The 25,100-nt window shown below is 41.1% G+C and overlaps 1 protein-coding gene across 1 annotated transcript in view; it reads right to left on the bottom strand.

Annotated features, from left to right (window-relative positions):
* SDK1 (sidekick cell adhesion molecule 1) overlaps window positions 1-25,100 on the bottom strand; it is a 335,333-nt gene that overhangs the window by 242,613 nt on the left and 67,620 nt on the right. The window contains exons 3-4 of the mRNA XM_081337826.1: window positions 23,106-23,212; window positions 17,891-18,038 (exon numbers count right to left, since the gene is read on the bottom strand). Coding sequence (XP_081193952.1) covers window positions 17,891-18,038; window positions 23,106-23,212 — 255 coding nt within the window. The remainder of the gene's footprint in view (window positions 1-17,890; window positions 18,039-23,105; window positions 23,213-25,100) is intronic.

The following is a 25,100-nucleotide window of genomic DNA, read 5'->3' as shown; positions in this document are numbered from 1 at the left end:
CCTTATTTTTCAAGGTTAATTTTTATTTTAAGAAGGAAAGTGTCACTGCTATATTGGGCATGTTTGTCTGGGTTTTTTTTTTTAGACTTATGGGTAGAATTTAAATATATATATATATATATCGCTCAAGGCAATTTCTTGGGTGCATTTGTGTTCCTAGCAGCTGCCATTTTCTCTCCCTTCACTGCTTTTAGATCAATGCTGAAAAGTTCCATAAAGATACTTCAATCAATTTTGGTCAGGAAGATGGAGGTGATAAGCACAGCGGGGACAATCAACTTAAAGATTATTAAAAATGTTAAAGGATTAAATAGAAGACAGGACTTTAGATGCTTCCAATCAAATCCTGCTGGAAGAGAGTTTTCTCCGGTTAACAAAAGGAAGGCTGGAATTTAGTCTAAGCATCGCTTGACAGCCAAGTAAAAAACGCATCTAGTCAACAAGACAACAAGGCATCTACTGAGCTTGTGACCTGTCCAACCTTTCTGGAGGATCTGTCCAAGCTGAAAAAGGTTCTTATCTCATTGTCAGGCTCCAAAGCCAGTAGGAGAGAGGATCTATTAGTTATTGCTTGTCAGATGATCTAGTTGAGGCAGGTCCTTGCACAAAGAATCCCTTTGGTTGCAGCATAGAAGATTTATTTGACTCTATACACAAGAATCTGGTCAACTAAAGTTCAACTCTAAATGGGCACCAGATAAGGGTCAACCAGATTCAGAAGGGGTTGGACTTAGACTGCTTGTGAGAACATAATGATTCTAAGCTGATGGTGTGTTTAACTCCACCCTCTCCCCAGCTCTGCCTGACCTTCTCCTAAATCACTGCTAACATTTTAAGGAATGAAGAATAATAGCTACTGCAGTGGAAAGAAACAGAACGGCAAAAGCTTGCAATATCTTGAGGACTGGTTGATAAATTAGAGCTGTTGTGGTCACCTAAGACGTTATTCCAAAACAAAGAATCCTATTATAGCTTAAAATGATGGTCAGGATGCTACAACAAGGATGAGTTGCCACAACACACTCAGCGAGACCTTGGTGAACCCAGACTATAAATGCTGTTACTGCTGCACCCAGTGTGTTATAGTTTACAAGAGTTGTTCTCTTAGTATAGGAGTTAAAAAGAGAACTTAAATGTTTCAGAGTGTTTTTTTTTCATTTGTTTGTTAAACTTATAAAGCCACCCATCTTGCAAACAACTGACACTGGACGGTGTACAACAAGGCTAAAATGAATACGAAACTATGAGGGTTTAAAAACGTTCGAAACAGTCTCCTAGTCCCATGCAATGTTAATAAGCAGACTTTTTATTTCTCTAGCAGACAGCATCGAAGCATCTACTGAGCTTATTTCTGGAAGCAGTCACTGAGAGGACAATCTGTGGCTAGACAGGGCTTCGAAGAATAGAGACTCTTCTAAGAATGCAAAAATATCTGCGCACATGCTTAGTGTCAAGACACTTTAATCAGAATAGGAATGCTTTTGCTTTAGCCTCAAAACTCATTTTATATACGTTGAGAGTTATGCTTGGACGCGAATGACCTTAAGAGCTTGGAAGATGCAGCCTGCAGGACACCCACACGCAACAAAGCTACGGTGTCACTGCTACATATGGACAAGTCTCCCAAATGGCTCCAGGTCAAGGCATTTGGGGGTATCCAAAGCAGTGACATTTACCAGCCAGCCAGAAGCTTGGCTGATCTCTGTTACTCCAAATGTCATGCCAGAAGCCAGAATGATGGCATGGCTTCCCTTCCCTCAACGGCACAAAATCAGCTACCTGAAGCAGCCATCTGCAAAACAGAGAAATGCTTGCTGATTTTCAGTTTTTCTATGCTGTAGGGCAAGGGTGTCCAACCTTGGCAACTTTAAGACCTGCGGACTTCAACTCCCAGAATTCCCCAGCCAGCCATGCTCACCGGCTCACTTTGATTATAGACTGCTTTGCAAATAGAAGGATCAACAAAGAATTGGAAAATTGTATCTTCCTTATTTGTCTCCAAAACTCCAAGCAGAAAATGTTTTTCTCATGACCAGCCAATGTTCCTAGTAACCTTTTAAGTCGGCCACTGCTCTTAAGCAAGAAAGTCTCTGCACAAAGGAGCTCGTGATAAGACAGTTCCACTCTGCAAAAACACCAGTATTCTCTTTTTAGTGGCTAAATTAGGTTTAGAAATCTGTATTCTTCCCCCCCCCCGCCCCGTTTGTTCATTTTACAAAACCTAAACATGAATTATTTGTGAAAAATGAACCCAGCCATATTTTCGTCGCCTATACAGTCAGCCTGAGTTATTGCAACACAGCTGAATGCACAGCAGAATCACATCTTTATTGTCTGGTGCTCTAAGGTGCCCTTTGAATACAGTAAGTGAAATCTTGGTGAACAATTTATTAGCCTGGGTTAAAAATGCCCCTTTAACTGAGCTGCAGTACCCCGATGGCATTCAATGAGTTATGAGTTCTCCTTAAGCTGGATGTCATAAGGTACTACACAGCCTTGTACAATGCAGACCTTAACTATTCCTGCTCCTAAAAGGAAGATAAAGAAACCAAGCAACAACAACAAAAAAAAACTAGGAGTAATTAAAAGACTCTAAGCAGCCATTTCTGAAGCTCATTTCATTAACTTCTGTAACATAATTACATGTCTCTGTTCGGGGGGGGGGGAATAACTTCAAAATTTATTGTAATTCTAATACAAGGCACCACGTTGGAAAAGAAGAGGCAGAGTTTGGAGGTGGAGCCAAGAGAGGAATCAGCCTGGAGTTGTTATGTTCCCATAAATGGTCTAAGTCCAGCCTCCCCTTGAATTGTTAACTCTTACCTAACACAGTGGCTCAGTGGGTTAGGATGCTGAGCTTATCGATCAGAAGGTCGGCAGTTTGGCGGGTCGAATCCCGAGTGCCACGTAACAGAGTGAGCGCCTGTTACGTGTCCCAGCTTCTGCCAACCTAGCAGTTCGAAAGCACATAAAAATGCAGGTAGAAAAATAGGGACCACTACGGTGGGAAGGTAACAGCATTCCGTGCACCTTTGGCATCTAGTCATGCTGGCCACATGACCACGGAGACGTCCTCGGACAAGCGCTGGCTCTTCGGCTTTGAAACGGAGATGAGCACCGGCCCCTAGAGTCAGAAATGACTAGCACGCATGTGCGGGGGAACCTTTACCTTTACCTTTTTACCTAACATCAGTTTGGTGCTGTTAGTTGACTAGATTCTTGTGTATAAGTGTGAGCAATAAATCTTACTAACTGGAACTTAACATGTGGCCCTGAGCCTTCAGCCTGACCCATTACCTAACATGGCTTCAGCCCCAACGAATGGAGGAAATAACTGATCAGTTGGCAGCATTGCTAGCTACTTTCAGTGGCAATGGGTCTTGAAGAGGGATGGTGAGTATCATCTCAAAGACAGAAAGGGCCGGTTCTTTTTTAGGGGTCCAGGCACTGAATCCACCGTAGGGGTTGAAGGACTTTCACTCCTGCCCAAGAACTCTGATCAGAAGAAAGTCAATTATTTTTTGGGGGAAAAATCTGATTATTTGTTTGCTTCTGGTTATTATCTCCCTTGCAGAGAAGCAAGAAGTCCAAGACACAAGTGACACTACAAGTACCATCTCAGAGGTGTAATAACTATCAAGTGGCCAATGTAATGACTATCAAGCTTTTCTCAATGGTGGACTTTGTTTTCTTTGTCTGCAAAATTGTTCTTGGGGGGGGTCTGAGGGTGGAAGAGAACCCTCTGAACTGATTTCAGGCATATAATATAAGGACATCTCGCTGAGATCCTTTAAAGCTCCTTTAAAGAGGCTGTTAGTTTGTTCCAAGCACTCTGATTGAAAGCTATATGGTACAAAAATTGATTATTATTATTATTATTTTGCTGAAGGACTGTTTAACATTATCTGGACTAAGTGAAACGTAAAAGAGTTTTTGCTTTGTTTTTCAAAAAGGCCCTCACAACAGCAATTCTAGCTTTAATGTTTATTTTAAAAGGATACTTGACAATGAAGTAATGACGTGTAATTTAAAAATGAACCAAAAGTTGTTTTTGTAGGCTTCAGTTATTGAGTGATATATTCAGGAACACACGAGAGAGAGAGAGGCTACACAAAGTAGCGGGCAAGAAGAAGAAACAACAGATGTTTCGTGGAGATGACAAACCTTTTTGCTCACTGTAGCAACAAGCAGGGAGTGGGAAGGGAAAGAGGCTGCCTACTAGATTAGACAGAAATTCTTAAAACTGCCAAACAACAGAAATAGAAATAAAAATCCAACAATATTTCTCATAGCAATCAATCCAGGTGTTGTTGCAAGATGACAGGTGTGCTACAGTAGCTGCAGACTTTTCTCACTGAGAAATGAACATTGGCAAGAAAAAAAAACACAAACGAAAAAGCTCCAAATTATGGGAAGGTGGGCAAGAATTTGTTGTGCTGGTATTACCGCCCGGTTGTAGAAGAAGAGCAGACAAAACTGGGGGCAGAGTTAAGTGAGTCATCAGCCTGGAGACATTACGTTTCCACAAATGGTCTAAGTTCAATCCCTCCTGAATTCTGTTGACCTTTGTTTGGTCCCAATTTAGTGCTGAATTTTAGTTAACTAGATTCTTGTGTGTAGGCTTGAGAAATCAATCTTCTCAACGGCAACTTAATGTATGGTCCTGATTCTTTGCACCTGATACCAGCCAGTATCCTATGCCATTGTTTTTTTCATTGGTTATCTGGGACTCACTGTCTAAATATGCCTTTTGTCACATCTTTTAGACCAGGGGTCCCCAACCCCTGGTCCATGGACTAGTACCAGGCCGTGGCATGTCAGTAACTGGTCCACACAAACAAGGAAAACCCCATCCACAGGATGCAAGCAGCACACAAAACCACACCCCGTTTGGTCCGCGGAAAAACCTCTCTCCACATAACTGGTCCCTGATGCCGCAAAGGTTGGGGAGCTCTGTTTTAGACCACTACATATTCCAAAAGTTGAGCTTTAGGCAGCTATCTGCTATTTAATAGATCAACACAATGACATTTCGACTCTCTCTTTCAAACTTGGAAGACCGTGTTGTGATGTCCTTTCATGTTGGCACAGAGACAACAGCTTTTCATCTTTCTGGAAAATGTGGGCAAAAGATTTGATGATACATTTTACAAATCCATTCAAAGTCTCCAATATATATACACATACACACAACTAAAAAAGAATGCCTGACAACTCCTGCCTCTGCCACATGAAAGGGGGAATGGCTGCTAATTCAGAAATCCCAACACTTTGAAATCTGCGAGAACAGCCACTTCATTAGCCAGCCATTCAGAAATATCTGAAGGAATATATCCCCTGAAGAAAGAGAGGACTCCGTCGATATTGCAACAAATTACAGGCAAGGGAAATGGAATTCTAGTTCAAGGAAAGAAAAGCTCTGGGGAAAATTAAGGTAAAGGCTTTCCCATTATTAAAATTATTTTAAACTATATAGAAATCAATAAAAAATAATCATCATCATGAGCAGTAGAGAAAGATTCACCCCATGGCTTCCACCCACATTTGCCATCTAATAAGTTTCTTTAACAAGGTTGTGTGTGTGGGGGGGGAAACCTGCTTTCTGAAGGATCCCCAGAAGATTTTAATGTAGCATGTGTCTTCTCAGAAGTAAGCCCACTGGGTTCAATTAGACTTACAGTATTCTTTTTAGGGACGCGGTGGCTCAGTGGGTTAGGACGCTGAGCTTGTTGATCAGAAGGTTGGCAGTTTGGCGGGTCGAATCCCGAGTGCCGCGTAACAGAGTGAGCGCCTGTTACTCGTCCCAGCTTCTGCCAACCTAGCAGTTCGAAAGCACGTAAAAATGCAAGTAGAAAAATAGGGACCACTACGGTGGGAAGGTAACAGCATTCCGTGCGCCTTTGGCGTCCAGTCATGCCGGCCACATGACCACAGAGACGTCCTCGGACAAGCGCTACATCCAGGTATAACAAGCATTGGATGATAGCAATAGCCATATCACTTATATACTGCTTCACAGTGCTTTACAGACCCCCTCTAAGCGGTTTACAGAGTCAGCATATTTGTCCCCAACAATCTGGCTCCTCATTTTACTGACCTCAGAAGGATGGAAGGCTGAGTCAACCCTGAGCTGGTCAGGAATGAACTCTTGGCAGTGGGCAGAGTTAGCCTGCAATACTGCATTCTGACCACTGTGCCACCAGGGCTCTTGATACAACCTTTGTAATGGAGATTAAAGGTGGAAAGTCCATTTCTTTACATCCCTCCCTAATTTCTATCCATCCATTATATACTAAAAAACATTCTGCTAATTTTTATGAAGTTGGTTTATTTGAATCGCCTCCTATTGGACCTGAATGGTTTATACTTCTTTTTTACATGTGAGGGTAAAACAAAATGATTTTTCAGTTCCATGCTATCAATAGTTTTTAATACACATCTGTTCCGTGTTTTCTCCAATGCCGTCACAATAAATTTGCAGACGAACTTTGATTGGCATGAAATGCAATTATTTGAAGCCAGCTGACATCAGATTGGAGATTAGCTCAGTAATGGTTATCTTAAAATAGAAGAGGACTCTTTTCATCCCCTTGGGAAAACAGTGTCTGAACGCTTTACTATGGTTTAGAAGAATGGTAGTCAACCATAGGACAGAGAGAGAGAGAGAGAGACTTAGCTTCCATGGCTATTAAATATTTCCTTCATAAATAATTCTGTTCGCAGCACCTCAGGCACTTAAAAAAAATAATCAGAAGGTTGTGAAGATGTGGCTTTTACCCCAGCCATTAGGGATAAGATGCTAATGGATGTGTGTACAAAATGATAGCAATGAAATTACTTTCTCTTTTTTTTCAAGGAACCTCAGCTTAGTCTTTCGCTAATCAATCTGTGTGATATTTTTATCTCTTTGCTGCCCAGAACTCTCCCGGTTAGATGGGCACCTGCATGCATTTGTTGAATACAGAAAATAAAAATAAATTACGCGTTGTATTAGAAATCCATACACATTGTTAGAAAGTGAAAGTGCACCTCTTCATTTTATATCTATTGGGTTTTTATTTCCTTTTCTCTACCCCATCCTCATAAATTGGTTTATCATGCACTGCAGGAGGGTGATAAATGATATTTAACCTTTATGAATCTTGATTAGCAAAACCTCATGGCAATGAACCTTTCTCAAAGAATATATAGATATATAATCAAATTAACACTGACAGCTATAGATTAAAAGCCACCAGGTATTAAACTATTAAGCCTTCATTTCTTTTTCTTTTTTTTTACTTCCATGAAAACATTTTCTTTGCAAACTACCAACCCATTAGATTATCAGTGATATATCAGTTTAACATGCCTAATGGAAAGCTAAATCAAGACCAAGTCAAAGAGAGGCTATTTGCAAGGTCATATATCTATTCACTAATCAAAACAAGATCTTAAATACAATGGTGAGCTATGGTTTTCTGAATTTATATAGGGCTTCCAGATGCGATAAAATACCACACTTTCAATCAATAGCATTACACTTCCTCTTCAATCTCAGATTTTATGTAAGCTTGCAGAGTCAGCTGCTTTGGGCTGCTTTGATCCATGTTGGGCTATGGTAGGGACCCATGCAAAGTTTAGAGGCTGGGTGCATTCACATATCATTCTAAATCCAGGTCCATTTTAACTTTTGAGTGGTTGAATAAACCACGGTGACTTTGTTCATGGATAGCACTAAATCATAATTGGTGAGTTTGGCCAGGATTGCTTGTTTTTTTTATTATTATTATTATTTAGCCCCTCTATGTAAGTACCATGTTCTGGTCATTACAAGCACCAGGAATCATAAAATCGGAGGGTTTGGAAGTATTTTCATCCAATCCGTGCACAAGGCAAGAGTTCTTATTCCATCCCAAACAAATGGTTGTCCAATCTTTTCTTGAAAACCTCCAGAGTTGGAGCACCCACAACTCCAGGCGGCAAGTGTTCTACTGCTTCATAATTCTCACCATCGGGAATTTTTTTTCTCATTCCAGGCTGGTTCTCCCTCTGATGAGCTTCCACCCATTGCTTCTTGTCCTGCCCTCAGGTGCTGTGAAGAATAAACTGACTCATTCTTCCCTGTGATGGCCTGTCAAGTGTTGGAAGATGGCTATCAGGTCTCCCCTAAGCCTTCTCTTTGTTAGGCTAAACCAGGGATCTTCAAACTTGGCCCTTTTATGACTTGTGGCCTTGAACCCCCAGAATTCCTCAGCCAGGCACGCTGGTTGAGAAATTCTGGGAGTTGAAGTCCACAAGTCATAAAAGGGCCAAGTTTGAAGACCCCTGGGCTAAACTTTCCTAGTTGCCTTAACTCTTCATCATACAATTTAGCCTCCAGGCCTCTTAGCATCTTACTTGCTCTTCCCTGCACTCTTTCTAAGGTCTCAACATCTTCTTTGTATCCTGGGGACCAAAACTGGATGCAGTATTCCAGGTCTGGTCTCACCAGTGCCCTATAGAGCAGTATTATCGCCTCCCAGAACACATTTGTTCTCCTTCTTTTCCTATAAGATAGTATTGTGTCCCGTTGCACGATGGTGGGCTATTCAACTGTCTGCAGTACTGCAGCCCCATAAAAGCAGAATACATAATTAACATCTTAACTCACCAGTACAGTTTTCTGACTTTTCAATACAAAGAGCAAGAACAATGGCATTTCAGCCAGAGGAGCCTGTCTTTAGAATGAAATATAGACCTTGACCTGAAGTTTGAAAGAAAAGATCAAAATGCTGTTAATTAACAGATGCATCTTGAATTTCCTTGGAAATCAAGGTTCTGTTTCCACTCATCTTTCTTCACCTTCATTTATTTTGCAAATATCTATTTCTTTTCCACTAGAAACAACAAAATAAAACCTGCCTCACAGGCACAGATCAAAGAGGAGCTCTTTCCCTCTGAAGATTGACCCCAAAGTGGACAACTAATCTAGTTAGAGATCATCGTTAAGACCCTCCAGCTTAATGATATTCATTAGCCAGCCCTGGGTTGACTTAGACAACCCACATAGCCAAACAACAACGTGGCTTAGCATGTTCTGCAAACACAATTGCTCTTCTAAAAACGAGTAAAATGTTCATACTGCCGGCATTAATTAAAATACTCATGATACTGTTTCCTCTTCGGAATGCATCAGGTCTGCTTCCTGTTGGCATGGCAAAATCAAGAGGTTTCATCTGCTTTGCAATGCTTTAAATACAATAGTTCCAAAATCAATCCAAATAAGGGATTCAGCAATGGGCTGGTTTCAAATTGTAAGACATTTAAAAAAAACAAAACATTTGGCCATTCTCCAAAATTGAAATTTACAAGCTTCCTAATATCTGGGTTTCTGGACCTGCAGTCCTATTTTTGTTTCTATGGAAACAGGTGACAGCTTGCCCACAAATATCACCTGAAGTTTTAACATAATCATGGTATTAAATCAGTTATTAATATTAAGGGCATTTGGGTCTGGTCTATCAGCTTTCCTACCAAAAAAGAAAGAACATGAACAAATTGTGCTAAAAGCTAGCAAAATAAATAAAAGAATAAAAAATTGCATACTTGATAAATCATTGGTTCGTCAACAAAGAAAGCTAAACTGCTGCATTCCTTAAAAGCCCAGTGTAGACTTGAGCAGGCAACAATATTGTTCCATGCTGTTACATCGTGGGACACAATCGACCACACGTGTTGTGGGATGTGCATTGTGAACCAATCAATTGTGAATGATTGGGGGACTGGAGGCTAAAACATATAGGGAATGGTTGCTGGAATTGGGTATGTGTAGTTTAATGAAGAGAAGGGTGAGAGGGGACATGATAGCAGTGTTCCAGTATCTCAGGGGCTGCCCCAAAGAAGAGGGAGTCAAGCTATTCTCCAAAGTGCCTGAAAGCAGGACAAGAAGCAACGGATGGAAACTAATCAAGGAGAGAAGCAACCTAGAACTAAGGAGAAACTTCCTGACAGTTAGAACAATTAACCAGTGGAACAACCTGCCTCCAGAAGCGGTGAATGCTCCAACACTGGAAGTCTTTAAGAAGAGACTGGACAGCCATTTGTCTGAAATGGTATAGGGTTTCCTGCCTTAGCAGTGGGTTGGACTAGATGACCTCCAAGGTCCCTTGCATATTATTATTATTATTATTATTATTATTATTATTATTATTATTATTATTATTATTATTATTATTATTATTATTATTATTATTATTATTATTATTACCAGGGTCCACGTCATCAGTTGCTTGCTGTATAACCAGGTCAGGTGCAGGAGAAGGAAGGGGAAACATAATCGAACCATGCAGAGCCAAGAGACCACATCTTATGGTGATGCAGAGCACAGCAGAAATGAAGCAATGAAAAAGGCCACCCAGCCAGGATGAGGCACTTCTGTTCACCCCTTGTGATGAGCGAGCAAAGCAAGACTGATGATGGTAATAATTCATCATTTTCATCCCTGAGCAAGGTAGGGCTATAACGCAACCAGCGATAAGAGCTGACATTAAAATACAATTCAATTAGAATAACTAACTCTGGGAGGATATAAATACACCTTTAAGAGAAGAACAGTTGTTTGCTGCTCTCAAGATCTCATTTCCAAATAAACTAACCGGCACCTGGTCACATTCGCTAATGAAATCCAGCTCGGTAGCTTCAAAAGAAAACCTTATTTCCAATTTCTTCCTGGGAGCTATGAAAAGGTTGAAGTCTATTTTCAGGATGCCCTGAAAAGGCTAAAATATACAATTATGGGTTACTGGGGACCATCATTTGCAGCCTTTGCTGTCTATGTTTTCACTGCTTTCTGTAGAGGTGGTTTTGTTTTGTTTTGGGTCTTGGGTTATATTCATGTTTTAACCCACAGCAGATTGTGTATTTTAAGAGAGGATACATACATTAGAAAGGGAAGGGACTGGTTAAAAAAACCCCCACATCTCTGAAGTATGTAAAATAAAAATGCTTTGTTTTTTTTTATCAGCTGGTTGGGGGAATTCTGGGAGTTGAAGTCCACCCATCTTGCCAAGGTTGAGAAACCCTGCTACGGAGTAAACGAATGAAATTTAGGCTTTATAATCTGAAAAAGGGATGACGTGTGAAACTCTTTTGCTGGCAACAGTCCTACGTATGGGGTTGAACTGAATAAGTAGTATAAAACCAGCACAGTTTTGTTGGAAAACACATTTCTTGAGAAACCACAGCTTGAATAAGGAATCCAAGTTGTCTTTCCCCCCCCCCCCTAACCCAATTAAAACCATATCCCTGGCAGAGAGGGCAATGCCATTCGTAGATAATGCTACATCTGTGCCTTTTCTTTAAATAGATAAATAACGGCATTCTAAAACTAAAGTTTGCAGATTTAGAAGCTTTGTGAGGAGAGTCTTTTGCCTTTTTCCAAAAAGCAATATTATTCAGTTAACGCACCAACAACTTGGCAATCTCAGAATTTATTGTTCATTAAAAATACATGCTAATTATCGCAATTTTAATTAAAGTATTATCTCGTGTACGTGAAGTGCAATTATGTGCAACTAGGCTAAGCTGTTCAACAGGCTAATATTTGCAAAGAAGTGCAGCATTGGAGTTGTTGCATATATGCATGAACAAGTGGTGTAAATTTTCAAGTAACAAAGTGATACATGGAACATTAAGCTGAGCTATTGCCACACAAAAAAAACCACAACCAGCCATTTATAGCCCAACAGGTGTTATTCAAAAGTTAACGTCCTTTTATTCTGTTATCAATGCGGGTAGTCCTCAATTTACGGCCACAGCTGAGCCCAGAATTTATGTTGCTAAGTGGGAAATTTGTTAAGTGAGTTTTAGCCCCATTTTATGACTTTCCTTGCCACTTCCTTGTTAAGTGAATCACTACAGTTGTTAAATTAGCAACACCATTGTTAAGTGAATCTGCTTTCCCTATTCACTTTGCTTGTCAGAAGGTCACAAAAGAGGATCCCATGAGCCCGGGACACACTGCAACCGTCATAAATGTGAGTCAGTTGTCTAGTATCCGAATCACAAGATCGTGGGGAGGCTGCAACGGTCCTAAGTTTGCAAACTGGCCCTAAGTCACTTTTTTAAGTGCCGTTGTCACTTTGAACAGCCACAAAACGAACTGTGGTAAGTCAAGGACTGCCTGTGTACAGAGAACAGACTATGATGATGTTGTCGTAAGCATGGCTTTTCAAATATTTACCGATATTTCTTCATAAGCAAAGAGACAACACTCCACACAGCCTTAAAGATATAAAAAGCTTTAACATTTTCAAAGAAGGATTACACAGTTCTCTGAGCTTGGAAATCCCCATCTTGAGGTTCCCCCACAAAAATCCACAACCTAGTTTCAATTTGAGTTCTACACACTCTAGGCAAACAATTCTCACTCTTCCTTTTTTGGCAGTTTTGGTGAGTAAAATAGATGAACTGTAGCCCCTAAAATTACTCCCTGGCTAAGGAGCTTGATCGCACTGGGATAACCAAAATAAGCAGATGAATAATCATTAGACTGTTAGGAGATTTTCTGCATTGCATCGTTCAAAAGGCTTCATATTATCCTTCTGCATAACGATGAAATCTTATTGGTGTACTCTAGCTTAGCCAAGGGACGCGGTGGCTCAGTGGGTTAGGACGCTGAGCTTGTCGATCGGAAGGTCGGCAGTTTGGCGGGTCGAATCCCGAGTGCCACATAACGGAGTGAGCGCCTGTTACTCGTCCCAGCTTCTGCCAACCTAGCAGTTTGAAAGCGCGTAAAAATGCAAGTAGAAAAATAGGGACCACTACGGTGGGAAGGTAAACAGCGTTCCGTGCGCCTTTGGCATCTAGTCATGCCGGCCACGTGACCACGGAGACGTCCTCAGACAAGCGCTGGCTCTTCAGCTTTGAAACGGAGATGAGCACCGGCCCCTAGAGTTGGAAACGACTAGCACGCATGTGCGGGGGAACCTTTACCTTTACCTTTTACCTAGCTTAGCCATCAGCTGCTGATTTTGCTATTGGCAGAAAGAAGAATGTCAGGTTAAGATAACAGTGTTTAATGTGAGTCTACTTTCTCTTCCTCTCTCTTTTACGTATTGTTGGTAAGTTTATTCTTCATCTAACAGAATATGTGAAATGCGCTAGCTATTCCCCATACATGCATCTGGTAATTATAACCATTTATGATGGGTGATGCCCAAACAGCCTAGTGATAAATAATATTTGAGCAACAATAGTCAACAGCTGTCACTGTCTGTTTGTTTATCAAGAATGTGTCTTTGGACCAAATCACCGAGGAGGTATGCAATAAAACAAGGAAAACATTAAACCTAAAACCCTCAAAGTAATTTAAAAGGCTGGATTGAAGAGGTATGGTAAGTTCTATTCCCAATGTGGGAAGGAAACCGGTAACTACAAGTTTGTGCTCATACAATGACAGTATTAATAGGATGGGAAATTATCTCGCTGAGTACAAATGAATCTTGCATTTACACATTTCTAAAGAGGATTCCATTTTCTCAACCAAGTGCATTTTTCTCGTCCCAAGCAATATTGAGTATATAAATTTATATAAAATAACAACCCTATAAATATGTACATGCCCAAGCTTTGTACATATTTATTTTTAATCAATGTTTTACAAGCCCATGAAAGATGCATAACCAGAGCAAAAGAAAAAAAATTATAAAGTCATTCAAGCAAAAGTGATCAATAATTAAAGGAAAAAATGTGCAATTAAACATGAAGAGAAATGGAAGTAGTACTATTAGGGCTCCTAGAGAGAGATAAAAATAATAAAAAGTGCTGACTGAAAGCAAATTTTAAAGAAACACTATCAAATATTGCACAAATGGAAAGGAGAAACACTTGACTTTATTCCATGCCCAAAAAGAAAGGCAATGGTTGCAAAATGGAAAGTTTTCCTTTTTGTAAAATAATAATAATAATAATAATAATAATAATAATAATAATAATAATAATAATAATAATAATAATAATAATAATAATAATAATAATAATAAAAATAAATTAGGGGTGAGATGGTTCTCTAGATACTGAAGGCTATAAATTACTTTTAGTAAGATGAAAAACTGCTTACTTAATGAATTACCCTAACCATACAACTCAAGAGGCGACGTAGTGTTAAATAATAAAAAGAAAAACATCCCAAAACAACTGAAAGAGCTTAACACGATAATAAGTGATGAAGAGATTAGAATTGGCCACAGATTGATTTACTGCATTCTTGGCCCAGAAAGTACGCCAGCAGGGGTGTCCAACCTTGGCCCCTGTAAGACTGGTGGACTGCACCTCCCAGAATTGAGAGATGGCTGTCTGAGGAATTCTGGGAGTTGAAGTCCACAAGCCTTAAAGAGGCCAGGATTGGATACCCCTGTGCTAAAGCATCCAGTCACAACTGAGCAGTGATGGAACATTGAACGGTATTTAAAGGAAGGGACAGAGTCTTTATTCATCAATCCCACAACAGCCAGGAACACATCAATACCTTTTGGACTGAATATTAAGAAGGCTCATTTCAGCATCTTTGTGAGATAACTGCTTCAGCCAACATCAAGGGCGCCTTTGGGGAAAAGCACTTCAAGCACAGCAGCCTATCCTCAAAGAAGGATCCAAGAAGCTAAGCAACAAACGTATGTTCAGAGAAATGACTTTGCCACAGCACTCACTGGAGGCCATCATTGATTGCCCAATATTTCAGTGCAGAATGCAACAAATTGAGTTTTACAGCTAAACTGGCAACCGGTTCTTCTTTACTTGGCCTTCACCAAGCGGTGTCAACGTATCCTATCCAAGCAAAATCCAGTCTTTCTCTAATCCAGGATTTCCCCAACCTTGGCAACTTTAAGACAGGTCGACTTCAAACTCCCCAAATCCCCCAGCCAACCATGTCTTAGACAGGTTGGAAAATAACTAAAAATACTGTTTAAAAGTGCAAATCCATAAACGCGTTTGCTTTAAAATTTCAAGCTTCGGTCCATTTACAATGCTCGGTCAGTGTTGGCAAATTAAACATGTTTCTTACTATTAGAAAATTTTTTGTGTTCATACTTTTTAATATCTAGTCTCTAGCAACTCTTCCCTGATTTCCACTGCCTTTCAGTCTTTTGATCTGAAAAGGCTAGCCCACCCTCTTTGTCCCATGCCAGAAATATTCCTCCTGTTTACAAAGAATGCATAATTTAACTTTCATTAAGCAATCGGGTGCAAAAATCTGTGCACGAACGATGGCAAAACACAATTGCTCTGTTTTTATTTTTTGCTGTGGTGCCGTCGGTGTGCTTTGTAGAGAGGCGAAAGCAAGATCTCTGCCAGGAGGCATTTACATAACTTATTTGGGACAGATTAAGAGAGCTATCATTTGTAAACCGCTTATGGCTGAGATCCCAGTCACGCTTGGAAGTTGAACGTTTGGAATTCAACAGATAGTATTTCCAAGTTGATAGACTGGATTTTGGTGAAAATTCCTTTCAGTTTAGAGCAGGGATGTCCAACTTTGACAACTTAAAAGAACCTGTGGACTTTGTTGTGACTCAGGGTCAGCCTGTGGGTTCGGCACCCGGCTCAGAGGTATCGGATGACTCAGATGAGGGGGAGGAGGTGTGTGTGGGTGACGAACCGGCTGATGATGGCTTGCAGGCTTGGCAGAGCTCCCAGCCGGGGACCTCCTCTCAGCTGCGTGAGCCCGATAGTGCGGAGGATGATGACCCACAGCTGGCCCTGTTCAAGGACGCCCGACGCAGGAGGCAGTCGAGCAGGACTAAGCAGAAAAAGGCTGCGGGTCTCCTCGGGAGGAGGCACAGGGAGACCACGCCCTGAGCTCTCTATAAAAGGAGTGTTTGGGGAGGGGCTGGTTGCTGAAAGCAACTTTTCCGCTTGAGAAGACAAGCTCTAGTGTTTTTGTTAACTGCGTAATTAAATCTTGGCAGAAGCCTTTTAGCCTTGGACGCTCTCCAGTCTCTTCTTTTTGAATAGGGGTTTGCTAGAAGAGGGCTGGTTCAGAACAGACTTCAACGTCCATGCTGGCTGGAAAATTCTGGTTGTTGAAGTCCACAAGACTTCAAGTTGCCAAAGTTGGGCACCCCTAGTCTAGAGAATTTCAGAAAACCCTGCCCTGGGGCCATAAAACCCCATGTTATTGAAGTGTTACCATCTGCTAAACCTTGAGGGTTTTGAACAAAGAATTGAGGCCTTTGAACTACGGTGCTGGAGAAGACTCCTGCGAGTCCCTTGGACTGCAAGGCGATCCAACCGGTCAGTCCTAGAGGAGATCCACCCCGACTCCTCTTTAGAAGGCCAGATCCTGAAGCTAAAACTCAAATACTTTGGCCACCTAATGAGAAGGAAGGACTCACTGGAGAAGAGCCTCATGCTGGGAAAGGTTGAGGGCAAGAGAAGAAAGGGACGACGGAGAATGAGGTGGCTGGATGGAGTCCCTGAAGCAGTAGGCCTGAGCTTAAATGGACTCCAGAAGATGGTCGAGGACAGGAAGGCCTGGAGGAACGTTGTCCATGGGGTCGCGGTGGGTCAGACATGACTTCGCAGCTAACAACAACAACAACAGAGGGCTTTGGATTGTGGGCAATCCAAATTGTACGTAAACCCTTTGTCGCTAACTAAAAATTCAACCATTTGAATTATGGCAAGGCTACATAATGTAAAGTGACATTGATATCACATTTGGGTATGAGATGCTTGTCCATAGCAGGACAAGCAAAGGTGTCAGGTAAAAAAAATTGCTCCTGGATATTGGTAGGGCATCCACCCTTGCTACGAACGATCAATTTTTCATTAGTGTCCCAAGATACTTGGCAACCTTCCTTATTTTATTTCATTTAGAAAAGTCAAACTTCCTTGAATTCGTGGTGGTAGCTATATAAATCATTCTGATAGTCGTGCCCGCCACACACACCAGAGCAAAACCCTGGAGTCTCCACTAATTGTTTTACTAAATCACGTAAGGGAGCCGTTGAAAGAAAAGCCGGAGTTTGAGTTAAAATCAGATTGGCACTTTGGACGGGTTGTTGATGTGGCCGCCTAGTGACAATGCTTTAGGTAATCAGAGCGCAGCCACTGCCTGAGAATGGCTGAACTGCTAATTAGAGTGAAGAAAATAAAACCGTCACTGCAGGGTAAAAAGAGGCAAAAGAAAACAAACACTCATTGCCGATTCTTTGTTAAATAACATACTGTAAAGTGGAGTGGAGGGTGGGTGCATGAGGTTAAATGACGATCTGCTGATTGGCTGAGGGTTCGTTTCGAATAAGCAAAGCTGAAATAATCAACCCTAGAGAGGATCGGATCAATACTGCCAAGGTAGCTGTAACTATTGTCTTGAAATAGTTGATGTACATCTGATAGGTAAAGATAAAGGTAAAGCTTCCCCCGCACACGCGTGCTAGTCGTTTCCGACTCTAGGGGCCGGTGCTCATCTCCGTTTCAAAGCCGAAGAGCCAGCGCTTGTCCGAGGACGTCTCCGTGGTCATGTGGCCGGCATGACTAGACGCCAAAGGCGCACGGAACGCTGTTACCTTCCCACCGGAGTGGTCCCTATGTTTCTACTTGCGTTTTTAACGTGCTTTTGAACTGCTAGGTGGGCAGAAGCTGGGACGAGTAACAGGCACTCACTCTGTTACGTGGCACTCGGGATTCGACCCACCAAACTGCCGACCATCTGATCAACAAGCTCAGCGTCCTAACCCACTGAGCCACCATGTCCCATATATACATCTGATAGACCCGCTTAAAGCAGGCATTTCTCTCAGTCCGTGAAAAAATTAAGTTACCTGGTTATCGCTAGCCCATAACCTTGCGCTTAAAATACAAGTCGCATTATAAAATGAAATGTGCAGTTGGTCACAACGGAAGCAATAATTGGATTGCTACTTACATTCTGCTGCTCGGTATAATCTTGTGCCCATCTCTAAACCACGTCACTTGTGGTTTGGGGTAACTGGGGATGTGGGGAACGTTGAGGACAGCAGCTTCTCCTTCAGATACGGCTTTCCACTGGTTCCCATCCTGGAAACTTCCCATGTCTGCAAAGAAAAGTTTGGACTAAGAATTCCAGAAGTTTCCCCTCCCGTGCCATGCCGCGCCATGGTTTTCAGGAACACCATGAGTACTGTAATCATGATGCTTTATAACAGTCAGTGGCGTTGCTACCATCAAGCAGCAAGCTGTAACAGACCTGGTGCAGCTTTGTGAGTGTGTACTGAGGCGTGAGACAAAGCCCAGTGACTCTACGACCCCTCAAAAGATCTGTCTGCATTACTCCTTGCTTGCATTTCACGGGACGGGCAACTGATTGACACAGATTCACAGAAGGCAAACGTCTGTCATGTCACGTTACAATGCAGACAAATATTCTGAAGGCACATGAAAATCTAATAGCTCGAGATGACAACTTTAACAAAGGTTCTTCTGCTTGAAACCTGGGCAGGTAAGAATTTTCTTTTCCCGAAAAAGAGCAGAAATCAAAGCCGAAAAACCAAGCTCAATTCCAAAGAAAAGAGAAGCAGGCCCAAAAAACCAGCTCTACGTAATAAAGGGAGCAGCATAAGATGGATTAAAAAGTACCGAGGCTGACATAAAGTAAAGACTTATGGTTAATAGGAGAGCTTCCAAATGGGATCTTTGAGTGCAAAAATGGATCTGGGTGAACAAAATATCTGGGACACCACTTGTTCAACTAGGAGGAGGCAGAATTCAGAGGGAAGGAAAGGCCAGTTAAATAGAGATGCAGTTAAATAAGCAACGCAAACCTTTGATATGATGCCAGCGGCACTCAGGGAGTGAACTGTGCCCCAAACAATTGGCAGAAGAGCTTTCCAATATGTGTGTCATACCATCCCTGCTGTGAACACACATTTCATAAGTCCCCTGCAGGGTGACCAACTTCTGCAAGTTTCCAAATATTTCCCAAAGCAAGCAGATGTAGGACACGGGATGGAAGAAGAACAGGAGACTTCTTTCAGTCTGGAATAACTGGACAAGGGAGTGTTCAGCCTCAGGTACCACGCAACTAACTGTGTTAAAGTGGTCAGAATTTGGATATTGGTCCCCAAGATCATAAAGTGGGGCTAAGCTCAATAATAACAGGCAGGAAATCAAGGATAAATGCTATAAAGGGGGATGTGCAAATGGGAATTGGAGTTTCAACAGATAGGCCTGGAATTGAGCAGGCACCCACTAAAGAAGGGGGAATAGACGAGTGAAGATTTGGGGTACAGATTGTATATATCCCATTCCATGCCCGGAAAAAAATGTAGATAATGAAGAAATTTACTTCTGTGGAAATGCTGTGTCTGAGTTTTAAAAAAGGTGTCAGGCCCATCATTGAAGAGCTGCATAAAGGGAAGGAAAGTGATGGTCTCTTTAAAAAAAAAATAAAACGCCGGGTATTCCAATTTCAAAATGAGTCATTATTTCAACTGGGGTTTTATTGGCAGGGTGATTTTTTTTCCTCCTGGATCTAAAATGGCCCATATTTTCTGTTTTCTATTGTAATAAGATTACCTACTTAAACAGAAGTATTGAACCATGCAAGTACTTCTAATTAACCTTGTTGTTGCACGATCAGTTTAGCCTTCAGAATTCAGACATTTTCTAATTAAGAATTGCCAACCAAGTCCTATGGACCTCTTTTGCGTTAATTTGCAACTCAGCTAATTATTTTTTCAAGCGTAAGAATTTTGCCTTACGAGGAAAGTTATCCAAGGCTCAAAGTTTCTAATGCCTTCCTAATTTTATTATGATTTTAAAGAATCGTTCCTTGTGTGTAATTCATTACAAGATGCAAGCTTTACATAACAATTTACTGTAAAACAATTACTTGGTGGTTGTATCATCTAATTTAGGAAAACGGTCTCTTAATTTTTTGTTTATGAAACATAAAATCCCTGCTATAAAAAAGAGGAATTCCAATTAATATCATACTATGCTGAGTGTTGCATTGCCACTAAAAATATATCAGCTGTGTTCTTGCGCTGCTGAATGTCTGCCAGAGCATAATTAAACTAGCACTGAGTCAAGGGGAAAATAGCAGAGGCAGAAGGATTGAGTGTCTTCAACCATTGCATTAACAACGATGAAACCACACCAACCCTTTTCCAATGGTTTCAGCTTCCTCAATAAGTAGGTTGAACTGTGGGGTGCTTGGTGCTCTCTGAGTTTGGCTGTTGGTTGTTGTGTGGCAGACATTTCATTACCCAACTAGGGAACACCATCAGTGCTAAAATCAGTGCAAACTCCACTCCCATCCAATAATGATGATGTTACCTAGTTGGGTAATGAAACATCTGCAACACAACAAGCAAGTTCAGAAAGCAACAAGGACACCACACTGCTGTTCATGGCTTAGCACTGGCTAGCAATTCTTAAATGTCTCATTTTTCCCCCCAGGATCTTCTCCATCCCAAACACCAAGCAATAAAGTTATTAACATTATAGGATTACAGACACAAGTGAAGCCATTCCTCTTCAGAGATGCCTTGCTTCTAAACTGGCCTATTCATTATTTAGGTAAAGGTAAAGGTAAAGGTTCCCCCGCACATGCGTGCTAGTCGTTTCCGACTCTAGGGGCCGGTGCTCATCTCCGTTTCAAAGCCGAAGAGCCAGCGCTTGTCCGAGGACATCTCCATGGTCATGTGGCCGGCATGACTAGACGCCAAAGGCGCACGGAACGCTGTTACCTTCCCACCGGAGTGGTCCCTATTTTTCTACTTGCATTTTTACGTGCTTTCGAACTGCTAGGTTGGCAGAAGCTGGGACGAGTAACAGGCGCTCACTCTGTTACGCGGCACTCGGGATTCGACCCGCCAAACTGCCGACCTTCCGATCGACAAGCTCAGCGTCCCAACCCACTGAGCCACCGCGTCCCTTTTTCATTATTTACATAAGGGTTATTCTTAAAATGCATTTGCTGCCAAGTAAACGTTGCTTTTACACCTTCAATTCTACGTGGGGAAAAACCCAAATAACCAAAGATCCATATATATATATATATATATATATATTTATATATATATAAATTCTCAACAGAGCATATGAGAACGGTTAGAGCTTGGTGGAGGCTTATCTTGAAGACTAAAAGAACGAGAATTTCCTTTGATTCGGTTAAGAAAAAAGATATTCGTTATGGCTAATGTTGAAAACCACATAACGTTTGACTGAGATGAAAGGTGAAAGAAAGCAGGTTTCAGAACCATGGAAGGAAGGTCTCCATAATATTTTGGATTACATTATTCCAGCTCTTTTAAGAGAGCTGAGAACTTCTTGAGCAATGTTTTGGCACCCAAACCTACCTGAATAATTTAAAAACAAGCATGTCACATCCCCACCAGCTTTTTAAAGCTGCCTTTGTTGCAGTTTTGCAAAACAAACATTAAATAGCAGTTAGCTGGAAGAGTTAATGGCCGCTTGGCCAATTTGCACAGCCTTACGCTATTATTCTTGGTGCTAATATTAAACAGGAGGAAAAATAAATTCAGCACATTTTCCCTCGTGATACCCCTCTTCTCTGTTTAATCACTTCCTTGTAAATGGTCATGTCTAATAAAGAATTCCGTTCACCCACTTCATCTTCCTGCCATTTATCAAATGACAGCCACCATTGCTGACCTTCCAGTTAAGTGCGCCGAGGAACAATAATTAAAGTCTCAGGCAAAGACGTGTCATGTATAAACAAATAGTGAAACTTCTTTCCGTTTGGGAGATTTCAATTTGGCCTCTCCATTAATTGTTGGCGATAAGGAAGAACTACTTGAAGCGCCTAGTAATCAACGGTGGTAAGACAGATTAGAAGGTGGACAGGACATTCTGGGAACTTGTTTCCAAATTTTCCCAAGGTGAAAAATGCAAGTCTTAAATGTGTATCACCATCCACAAAAGGAGCAGGGAAGAGGCACCCCAAACGTTTTAGCGCCTGTGTTGTAGAGAAGGTTCATAATGTGATTGTCTGAGGGGTTTTTTTATGTATTCTCCTTTAAAAGTGAATGTGAAGGGCTGCGTGCTGTATTAAGCAATTCAGGAAAGAGAGGTTTAACTGTTTAAGTTAATGGTTCTTCACCAGCCCTTCTGTAATAGGGTGACATAAGCTTGGGGGAATTGGTTGAAATGAGGAAGGCAGCAAAATCAGATACATATAACCAGGGCTTTTTTTGTCATAGAACGCTCAGAACGGACTTCCGGCACCTTTTTTGGATGGAAACTTGTAGGGTAGGTAAGGCAGGTTGTATGACGTGTGTGAGTTCCGGCACCTTTTTCTTTTACAAAAAAAGCACTGCATATAACCAGATAAATATAATGGATCTCCAGGACAAAGCAAGAATGTCTCTAACATACCTACCTACTCATGTGTTGTTGTTGTTGTTGTTTTAAAAAGGTAAGGTAGAACTTATTTCTAATGAGTTTCAGGCAGTCCCTAATTTATTTTTTTAAAAAGCCCAGAGATGTGTATTTGAGAAAAATCAGTGTGTGTGTCTCTCTCTGTGTGTATATATAGATATATAGATATAGATATACATATTTGTTTTCTGAGGTTTTCGCAGGTGTTTGTATGTGGATCTTTGGTCATTCGGGTTTTTCCCCGCGTAGAACTAAAGGTTTAGGAGCAACGTTTCGACGGAATCCCATCCGTCATCATCAGGCTGGTGGCTTCAGCTTCCTTCTTCTGGGAGAAGCATGTGGTAGTGGCTGATATACATATAGATATACATATACATATGTATATGTATATGCATATGTATATGTATATTTTTATTTTATTTTTATTTTTATTCCATTTATATCCCGCCCTTCTCCGAAGACTCAGGGTGGCTTACAAGCTTAGCAGTATATGTATATGTATATGTATATGTATATGTATATGTATATGTATATGTATATATCTGAGTGAATATCTGATAGCTTCCTACAATCTGAACTTTGGCCATACCCAGTTCTCATATATGTACATGCTGCAGAATCTGGAGACGCCCAACCTTCAACTTGGTGAAGAAAATAAAATGGGCAGAAGCTAAAGAGGCAAAATAAGGCTCTACTTTTGCATCCTGCCTAACTGGGCTGTATTTAGAAAGTGTGGAATGAATGTCCTTCAGACGTACATGCCACTTGAACCTCTGACTTTCTTTGCAAGAGGGCCCCCATTCTGTTCCGCACGACACACTGATAAAAACCACCATCTGATTTTTTCAAGGATGGAATGACGTATCTGGAAGACAAAAGAGAGAAACATCCATTAAAAGATATTCTTGGTTTTAACATTGCTTTCTCGGAAACTGTTTAAAGCTAATGGGAAAGAACAGCTCAAACTTTCCACGATCCCAAGGCAGAGGGCTTCCCACGCCCATTGATCGCCACTCTTCTTTTTTCTACCGCCCTAACCGCTTGTTTTGTTCCACACAAAAGAGAAGGAGACTAACGTGAGTCACGGGACAGGAAGTACTCGGTTTACGATCACAATTTTTGCTGCTAAGCCAGATGGTTGTTAAGTGAGTCACATTTTATATCCTCACGTTGGTTAACTGCAGTCATTAAGTGCATCATCATTCATTAAGTGGATCTGGCTTCCCCCATTGACTTTGCCAGCCAAAAGCTGGCTGGAAATGGTGATCACGCAACCCTGTGATGTCGCAACCTTCATAAATACGTGCCAGTTGCCAAGTGCCTGAATTTTAATCTCTCTCTCTCTCTCTCTCTCTCTCTCTCTCTCTCTCACACACACACACACACACACACACACACACTATAGAGATAGTCCTCGACTTACAACCACAATGGAGCTCAAAATTTCTGTTGCTAAGTGAGACATTTGTTAATGTCAATTTTACAACCTTTCTAGCCACAGTTGTTAAGGGAATAATTACAGTTGTTTAGTTAGCAACACGGTTCTTAAGTGAATTTGGCTTCCCCATTTGACTTTGCTTGACAGAAGTTCGCAAAAGGGGATCGCGTGACCTTGGGACACAGCAACGCTCATAAATATGAACTGGTGACCAAGTGCCTGAATTTTGATCACCTGACTAAGAGGATGCGGCAATGGCCGTAAGTGTGAAAAACGGCCAGTCTTGTTGTAGCTTTGTACGGTCATTAAACGAACTGTTGTAAGTTGAGGACTGCCTGTGGACTCACAGCAACAGGCACACTGGTGTGTGTCACCTTTTCCCATCAAGACACTATAGAGGAGAAGTTGGGAAACCAAGCCTAAACTCAGCATTCAGCCACGAAGCTGACTGGGTTAAGTTAGGAAGTCATTTACTTTCAGATTCATCTTATCCTGCAAAGTTGTTGATAAAGATAACATGGGGGAAATCACATATGCTACTTTCATTTCTTTGGGGGAAAGAAAAGCATGATAAAAGTAAGAAAGACGTATCAGTTTTCTTGCAGCATTATTGTCTACTGTGAATGTAAATCTTGTTTTGGAAATGCCAAGATAAGATATATCGCTTTTCATCTTCCCTCCACAACTTACATATTAATAAATTGTTCTACATTACACAAAACTACCCATGAATCATGCAGAGGTTGGATAGTGTGGATTTTATCAAACACATCATATATTGATGACAGACTCTGATTAATAATGTGAACAGGCATAGAGCATAACTGTGTAAAAATCTTAGTTATTCTCTTTTTCGGCCTTAACCCTCAAGCTTGCTATATAAACTATGGAAGTATTTATTAGCAATGAATAATTTACTTTGTATTAACTAAAATGCATTATAAACTTAAGCTGAGGGATCATTTTTTATTACGATTTGGGCTGGAGAGCAACTCATCTTCTACTCTAATCAATTATTACTTTATCGCTGATTGTAACTGGCAGGCTTTATAAGTAGTGTTTGAACCATATTGTAGTCACTTGGCAAAAAGACAAAGCTACAACAATGAGATATTTTGTTGTGCTGCTTGCCAACAAGACAAGAGTTTAGCCAAACTGTCTTCTGCCAGAGGCAAACAGTCTGTAATCATTTCATCCCAATGAATAAACGGAATTCCCTGAACATAAGGACAAAAACAGGCCAACCACATCTTGGATCGTGGCACACAATCACAAATAAATAACAGAACTTTAATATTCACAGTAGCATATTTAT

The sequence above is a fragment of the Vipera berus genome (genome assembly GCF_964194415.1).
Source record: "Vipera berus genome assembly, chromosome: 13".
Classification (NCBI taxonomy): domain Eukaryota; kingdom Metazoa; phylum Chordata; class Lepidosauria; order Squamata; family Viperidae; genus Vipera; species Vipera berus.
This window is presented reverse-complemented; position numbering and strand designations above follow the sequence as displayed.